This window comes from Lolium rigidum, chromosome 6, assembly GCF_022539505.1.
Source record: "Lolium rigidum isolate FL_2022 chromosome 6, APGP_CSIRO_Lrig_0.1, whole genome shotgun sequence".
Lineage (NCBI taxonomy): Eukaryota > Viridiplantae > Streptophyta > Magnoliopsida > Poales > Poaceae > Lolium > Lolium rigidum.
Genome location: NC_061513.1, coordinates 312,530,542 through 312,539,527, shown reverse-complemented (window position 1 = coordinate 312,539,527; position 8,986 = coordinate 312,530,542). Strand labels below are relative to the sequence as shown.

At 42.9% G+C, this 8,986-nt stretch overlaps 1 protein-coding gene across 1 annotated transcript; it reads right to left on the bottom strand.

The window, feature by feature from the left end:
• Positions 1-1,390: 1,390 nt before the first annotated feature.
• LOC124659728 (probable 3-beta-hydroxysteroid-Delta(8),Delta(7)-isomerase) lies at positions 1,391-2,815 on the bottom strand. Its single transcript, XM_047197548.1, has 4 exons — positions 2,680-2,815; positions 2,454-2,600; positions 2,221-2,329; positions 1,391-1,649 (listed from the first exon to the last, which is right to left on the bottom strand). Exons 1-4 carry the CDS (start codon positions 2,813-2,815, stop codon positions 1,391-1,393), a joined length of 651 nt encoding a protein of 216 aa, XP_047053504.1.
• Between the last annotated feature and the right edge of the window lie 6,171 nt (positions 2,816-8,986).

Below are 8,986 nucleotides of genomic sequence, written 5' to 3'. Positions count from 1 at the left end.
AACGTTCTGGTTTCGGATGTTCTAACGAGTAATCCTTTGAATATCGAATTTAGGAGAACTTTATCTACGGATAAATGGGAGGCTTGGCTATTACTACTTCAGCAGCTAATCAGGGTTAATTTGACAGAAGACCCGGATGTTTTTGTCTGGAATTTGACTACCACCGGTGCATTTTCGGTAAAATCCATGTACGCAGACATGATGAATGGCCATACGATTTTCTTGCGCAAATATCTTTGGAACATAAAGGTACCACTGAAGATTAAGATTTTCATGTGGTTCCTTTATAAAAAAGTAATTCTCACAAAAGATAACCTCGCAAAAAGAAATTGAAATGGTTGTAGGAAATGTGTTTTCTGTGAAACAATAAATCACTTATTTTTCGATTGTCCCTTCGCAAAGCTGATTTGGAGAACCATCCAATATACTTTTAATTTACCTTCACCGGCCAATGTTACAAATATGTTTGGAAATTGGCTAAATGGTGTTGATAAAATATCTAAAGGACAAATCCGAATGGGTATTTGTGCCTTGATGTGGGCTATATGGAATTGTCGCAATGATATTGTCTTTAACAGAAGATCACATGCTAATTTCTTACAGGTTATCCGTATGGTTACGCACTGGATCCACGAATGGTCATACCTACTACCGGAGGCTCAGCGTGCGCATATGGATTCTGGATGCAGCCGTCTGGAGACGGTTGCTCGGGATATCTACAACCAGGGTGGCTGGCAGCCTACTAAGAGATTGCAACATGCATAAGAGTCTTTTCCTTTTTTTCCGCTGGTTAATATTTGTGTACACTTTGTATGATCCTTGAGTTGTATAACCTTTGAATGTTAAACTATGCAATAAAACGGCTGTGTGCATCAATTGATGCAGAGGCCGGGGCGAAGCTCCCATTTCGAAAAAAAAAAACGGTGCCATTACATATTAATATGACATACAGGTTAAATATGTAGTTTTGGGGCATACCGCCACTGGTTGGTGATATGCACCAGCAACGAAGGCATAAATCAGTCATGCATAAATGTGTGTCTCGCGCCTGGGAATAGTTAAGCATGTCAGGCTGCCTTACTAGACACGTCTGACTGACTGGTTTCTCCACCGATGGTGTGTTGTTTGAGTGGCGAGTATTACCACACACCACTAGTCACAACCAACCACTCATCCTCTCCACCAACCGCGATAGTGTGCTACTGGGGATCGAATCATGGTCGGCCGAAAACCGAGATAATAAACTTGTTTGAGATAATGTCATTTTCAAAAGGCACAATACAAGCAAGCGGATTTCTATTAAAAATATAACAAGTCCAATGTCATAAGCAAATAATTCTTTATGTGGCACAGTGTTTCCTGGTTGCTGAAAACCTGTCAATCGCCGGTCTTACTTAGTCTTCACCTTTTCAGCTTGATTAATCGCTGCGCAGATCTTCTTCCAACTCCTTGTGGCGATCAGTGGTGGTATCACGACCCATGAACTGTTTGCGCCAATGAAGTATGCCCAGAAGTAGTATGGGCTGGCCCAGAAATTGAAGCCATCCATGTAGGCGGTAGCGAAGTAGACAATATCTCCATAGAGGTGACCCAAGCACACGGCAAACTGGAGGATATGGCTGTAGGACTTCCGCGATGCAATAGCATAGCTGCAACCAACAAAGATTTGGTAAGATAAAGTAAAAGTTACCAGTTCACCATTATAACTAGAACATCGGTGGGCTGGAAGCTCCATAGTAACTATATGTAGCAGCTTGCCATAGACTAGTACGTACTGGACAAGAAGAAAGTTGAGGTTTTTAATTCTTTTTGCAAATAACATGAGGATTTGAGCGTAACCACAAGATTTCTATATGCCCTTTTGAAGCATCTATCGGTAGAGGTCATATCAAAGTGTGAACTTCCTATGTATGAACAAAATCGAATATGAACTTTCCCGAATCAAATTCAGAGGAGTCATAGAGACCAGGGCCTCACGTCCTAATTACAGAAAGGTGTTGACAAAATCTTCTGACATCTGAGTGAGGAGTGAGGACTAAGTCTTAACCCAATTGCAGAACCATGTACAGTGTGATTGAGCTTCAGTAACAAGCTAGATCTAACTAGAGAAGAGCGAGTCGACCTACGAAGTCTGACATGCAGCCCACGTATGACTACAGAAGAAACAGAGCGAGCTTACTGCAGCTATCAACGATCGCAGAGATAAGATAGGAGACGTACACTGCGAGCAGCGACGCGGGGCCTTCCAGCAGAACCGTGATCCATTCGACGCTGACCGTTGCGGAGTTCCTGGCCGCGTACCTGGAGTCACCCTTGCTCTGCTCCTTCCCTACACAACACAACGGAACAGCCAACATCGACGCTTGCTTACTTGGTCCGGATTCGTAGCTAGAGTGCTGGACTAACTGGCACAATGGGAGAGAGTGATGCGGGAAAGGGAAATGGAGACTTACAGACTTCATCGAAGTAATTGGTGTTGCTTTTGCTGTACAAACCGGGGGTGAAAACGTAGGGGCCTTCCATGACTAGGTGGGTAAGGCCCGTGAACGCCCACCAGCACATGAGAAGCCGGTCGACTTTCGATAGCCTGCCGCACCTCCCTGCAGCGTGAGGGATCATGACTAGTGAGATCTCTGGTCTATTGCCAGGAATTAAAAACCGACTGGAGGAAGGTCGTACCGGAGAGGAGCCAGATGGCGGCGAAGACGAAGAGGGACGCGCCAAGGTAGGTCCCGAGGATCTCGAGGTGGGAGAGTCGCGGCGGTACATAGCCCGGGAGCTCAAGGCTCGCCGGCGAGTATGGGTGAGCGCTCATTGCCGCCAGATCGATGTGGGAGCTGGTGCCGGAGCAAGCCAGTAGTCAACGAAAGGGACAATATCAATGGTGGATGGGATCGTCGTCGTGCCTACCAACGGATGAGTTTTGTAACCCAGAGTACAGACTACAGATATAATAATGAGGCATGCTATCTGCATGGCAATGGCATGCATGTGCTGCCAGCATATTATTATCACACGGGGGTCAACTCTGTAATGTGGTTCCAGCTATAACAAGTACAAATAATACTCCCAGCCCCTTTGAGCATCAACCAATTTGTTAATAGCTTTAATGTTTACTAGCACAAAATCTGTGCGTTACTACAGCACCGTAAAGAAAACTAAACTTACTTTTATATGTTTAGATTTGTAATATTTGTAATATGTAATAAAGATCACAATACTTCAATTTAATTCATATATCAATACATAAATAAAGGGAGTGGTGTTTTGGAACATGGGTGCATATGCTCCCTATATTTCGAAATGTATCTTACATATATTTTAATTTTTTTAAAAATGGAAACTAAAAGTTCGCACGTACATCTTCACGTGCTACATGCTCACAAAGTCGTTTCACAAAAAATCGATTTATCATGTGACGTGTGTAAAAAAGACAAAATTCAGTGCTAAAAATAATGTTTTTCACAAGATAAACTTTCTCTTTTTTATATAGACCACACAAAATATTGGTTTTTCGTGAAACTTGACGAACACACGTATATTATGGAGATGTACATGTAGAATTTTTTGTCCAAATTTTTCGACATTTCGAAATATGATTTTTTTGGTAGAGAGAGCATATGCACCCGGGAGCCGAATTGAATTTCCGATAAATTACATGATAATTAAAGGCGGGTAATGATGAAACCCATAATACATATACCTTTTGTGTGGGTTATTAGAACATATCCGATAAGAAGTTGTGCTACACATAGGAATTACAAATATGACCATAATCATGTTGGGCAGCTCATATGATACTAAGAACTATGAAGAACATTAGAGAAATAGATCAAGATACTTCCAAAAATTCGTAGTCCAGAGTTGGACTACTCCCCCTTGATCATGGTGATGATGATGAGGACGTTGGAGAAGGTGGAGACCTCTACGGCAGCACAGCTCCGGCAGAGTTTTTCCCTCCAATCTTCCCTACAGCACCGGCTCCGAAGGAGAATCTTCGGGGTTATATATATAGTGGTTTTGAGGTCAAAATACATCGGTGGCCGAAAAGATCAGACGATTTGGACGATCGACGATGGCCAAAAGAGTCCTGGTGGCGCGCCCTACCTTGTTGGGCACGCCACCCAAGCTCTTTCGGGCCTCAGGCCTCTCCAGGTGAGTTTCTAGAGCCCAAGTTGCTTCTCCCGATGAAAAAACGACTCCAAAAATTTCAGCTCAATTTGACTCAGTATAGGTCCCCGAAAGTGAAAAATACACTAAACAAGGAATTCCTGATTTGCAAAGTTATAAATCAAATAAAGGGGATCATTGGTAAATCACCATAAATCAATGTAAAACATGGTATTATCATCATATATGTTGCAAATATGTGGTAATTCATTCAAATAAAGGACAAAGTTCATGCATGCATTTTACATGCATCAACATCCCCAAGCTTAACCTATACTCGTCCTCGAGTATAAATGTGATAAAACTAACATGAACTTTGAAATTTATTATGTTGCTTCTAAGTAATCATGTAAAGTCTTACAAGGTTTAGTCAATAAAGAATGATAATAAGCAACATGAAGTATAAAGTGATATCTCTTACTCCCTCCGTCACGAATTAGGTGTCGGAATGCCATTTTTGCGAAAAACCCCCCGTCATTCTCCCGACCAGTTTCCAGCCCATCCGCCCGCCCCGCACCCTCCTCCTCTTCCTGGCGACGACCCGACGACCCCGTCGCTGCCGTCGACGGCGCCTCCCCTCCTCCGCCGCACGCCCTTTTCCTTGCGCGCGACGTCGCCGCCCTCTCCTTCTCTCTCGACGCGGGCGCTCTCTCCTTCTATCGCATCGGCGCGTCCACATCCCCCTGTGCCCACCGATGAGGTGCTAAAGATTAGGATTTTGCTCCCGGTGGCGGTGGCGACGGACTGGCACGGCGGTGGCGACAGCAAGGCGGAGATCAAGTGGTGCTAGTGTCTGGCGGAGATCCTATTGCGGTGGAGATGCTCCAATCGGGTGATGGTGCTGCATCCCCCCGAGCTTGAGCTCAAAATGGGGATTTTGCTTGGTGGTGGAGGCACGGCGGAGATCCGGTCGAGGTTGTTGGTGGAAGAGCTCCAATCACCACCGAGTGGTGGTGCTTCTTGTGGCGGCGGGGAGCTCCAATGGCGTGGCAGCGGAGGAGCTCCAATCGGAGGTTCGGTTCTTCGAGTGCGTCTTGTGGCTCGAGTGTATTTTGCTTGTGGCTGTAGCGCTCCCTCTTACCGAAGCACAAATTGATGGTTTCCATCGATGAACTCGTTGCCATACTCACAAGCATGCATACTCATCAGCTTGTAGCTTGCACTATTATCTCGCTCCCCGGGTGTTTTGCGGATCAGATCTGTCCTTGCACTCTGCCCACAATCCACTATAAATACTTGTACTCCTTGTAAGATTAGTGATGTTGAGGTTATAGCTCCGGAACTCAACCTTGAAATATGATGCAAACTAGGACTACTCGTATGTGTTGATTTTAATCTCTGTTTATCTCCGTTAAACTAGGAGTACTTGTGAAGTGTTGACTCTCTTATGAACTACTCCCTAGTTTACGAGTACTCCAACAGGAGCAATGCGGTTAATTCATTGATGTCTGAAGGACCATTTTCAGTTAAATAATGCAGTTAATTTAACCAAGAAACTGAAATAAACTACTCCAACAAAAGTACTCCAAGAAAGCACTATTAATTCAGTTAGACTATTTTCCGAATCTTGGAAAGCACTATTAATTCAGTTAAACTATTTTACCAAGAAAGCACTATTCTCGTCATCTAGGTAAAATCTTGGAGTATTTGTTGTGCTTTGAACTTGTGTCCACCAAGGAAATCAATCTTGTCCAAAAACTCATTGCCAAGATAAATGATCGAACAAGCAGGTTAATGGGGCTGCTTTGTTTTTAACCGTGTACGGTAGAAGATCATGAGTACCAACAGCAGAGTTAATGGGCTCGGAGGACATGGTGCGGTGGGAAACTGAAATCTAGTGCTAACACCATCCTACCGTGCTACCGTAAATAGCCAATCATAGTATGCTGTCCTCAAACATCAATGCTTCTCTCGTAGTCTATCTAATAAGAGTACAAGGTCTAGTAGTCCGTCTATGAACCGTGATGCAGCCTTTGTTTCAACAAAGCACCACATTGGGTGAATCTAATTTTTTCAGACCACATTTTCTTTTTACAGATGTCATGCCCCTCGGTAACCGTGATGCATTCTGATCCAGGGAAGAGCTTTCGGAAGATGTAGACAAATATGCAGCATTTTGCTTCTTCATATCCGTTTGATGTTCGAGCTATCGCAGAAAGGTATTGATTAGTTACCTGCAAATGTACTCCTCTTGGTTACAAGCAGATTATATATGCAAGTAAACCTTACCTAAGCCATCAAAGGCAAACACATTATGGTCATTATTAACAGTGGTACATCCTCTTGGTAGCACTATGGGCACTACTATTAGCTTCCTGTAGAAAACTTGAGAACCATGGAAACATGCCCTGCCTAACATAGAAGAGCAGATATGCTTCTTGGTTTAGTGCACTTGTCTCGATAATTGAATCAACCTCGCAAGTGAAAATATGTGTTATAAAGTGAAAATATCCGTGGCATGAAAAAAGAAAAAACAATTAAGTACTAGCACTTACAAGTGAGTCATTCATCAAGTGCCAACTAGTTGGCGAAGAACGAATGGTGCACATGTAGTGGCCAAAGTTAGGCAAGCCGAATGCTTAACAACGCCATACAAATCATATTTTAGGCCCTGATGTATGTTAAAATACAAGAAAAACATCAAAATATGCTTCATCGATAAACCAAGAATGGTGCACATGTAGCTCACCTCTTTGTCTGGGTTAGTGTGGAATAGCTGCAAATCAAGTTGTGATGGGTATGCCACATGTTTGTCAATTTTCTCAATGTAACCATCAAGGGTAACTGTGAAGCGCTTTAGTTGAAATGCTACCACATCTGGTGTTTTATCAAGCACAAGCTGTTTGTCCTTACACACTTGGCCATTACAACTTTCACATTTTAGCTTGTTCTCAGCATCACCTAATTGTTCCACCTTAGTAAAAGACTCCAATGCAGCAACAAGGTCATCAACCTGATCGATCTCCAAGCTGATATCAAGAAAGGGCTCAAATGTCTCGGAGCGAGTGACCACAATCATGGCATGTCAACTACAAGTATATGAAGAGAATTGTATTACTCCAAATAAGCCTTGAACACAACTAAGCAATAAGAAGTACAAGTACATACCAGGCTTTTCAGTCTACCTCCAAACACCTGCTCGACAATACTTTCCCCATCAATTGATTTGGGATCAAGGGTACATTTATGCAAATTTTCCAGCAAGCAACTTAATAACTCATGTGCATCCTCTTGTTGTCCTGGTATAAAAGCTGGAGATAATTCTTGTAAATCTTGTTAAGGAATTGACAGTATGTAAAAAATTCACCAAACTTAAATAAAGCAGAGGATACATATAGTCAATCCAAAGGATACTGCTTAAATTATTTTTGAACCTTGCTGGCACTAAAACAGACCCAGGGCTTTGAATTGATTCTTCCATTTGTGCTTTTAGGGCACATAAAGAACAGAACCCAATTTCATCATCTACATGGTAAGAGTAGAACATATCATGCAAAGCAAAGCCATTAGGAGAAATCATGCCATTAGGAGAAACAATACATACATGAGCATGGACTGGAGTGGTCAGTGCAACGAATTTTCTGAAATAGTGGGACAGTATGAGTCATGCATTGAAGAATTGCATTTAGAAAGCACGTGTTGCCCATATTCCGAAGACCAGCTCCCTGCACAAAGGAGTGTTACAAAGTAATAACGAATGAACACTAACATATTACACTAGGAGTACTATGTTACATACCACTAAATGGGGTTTCCTCAATGAAATGGAAACTTCCTTATTATGGGAGTTTCGCTGCTTAATTTTAGGAATGGGCGCTGATTGTTGCTTAGCTTGCACCTGCATTAATTTCAAAAAACAAATTGTATGAGCAACACTAGTTAGATTTGAAATTCAAATTAGTCTATCTGAATCTTTACCTCTGCTGCTTTGATAAGGTCTTTAGTTTTTACAAGTAGGTCCGCCGAGATAGTTAGAGGCATTCCTAGACTACCTTCTGCCTGGAGGCGGTTCTTATTCATGTGAGAGATATCGTAGTCTATCCCTCCTCCTTTTTCCATCACCCCAATCATACATGATTGGAGTGTCACGAAGGTTCGAGAGAGTTTGTCGACCTCGTAGTTATTATATTCTTCCTCCACACCTTCTATCAACTCTCGAATATTGTTTGGTGCTCTAGTATCGGTGTGGGACTCCAGAGACCTAAAGAAGCCTAGATCTAGCGCATTTAGGTCCGGACTGTTTGGAGGTTGCTGCAACAACTTGATGTCCAAATCAGTCTGTGCTACGGCCTGTCGGAAACCCTCATCATTAGGGAGGACATGAGGTTTGGCATTGTCCTGCTGGATGAAGATTGTTCTTCCTACATCCTCATCAGGCCACTTGTCCTGGATGGCAGGAATCACTAGCTCGCAGAGATAGTTCCTCATGACATCTCGGGTAACTTTTATGGGTTTTACCTCGATTGTCCCCTTTTCTCTGTTCTTACTTTTTTTAGCAGCTGGAATTTCCTTTACAAATGCCCAAGTTCCAATCTTGCCATCAAACGTGACTATGTCACCTTCACCATACCTCGGCCTAGCAACCGCAGTTAAGAACATCACTTTGGCGATGTTGTTCTTGTTCTTCACTGTGCGCAAGGGTTTAGGTTCTTTGGGGAGCAGGTAGTATGTGTTCTTCACCCTACTCAGAATGAACCATTTCTCATCTATGTGGACCATGTCGTCCATAACCTTGAATGTTGGCTCGGGATATGGCAAAGAGTTCTCATTGAGCATAGCGAGGCAGAATTTCATTCTCTGGACCTTGTTTGCTTCT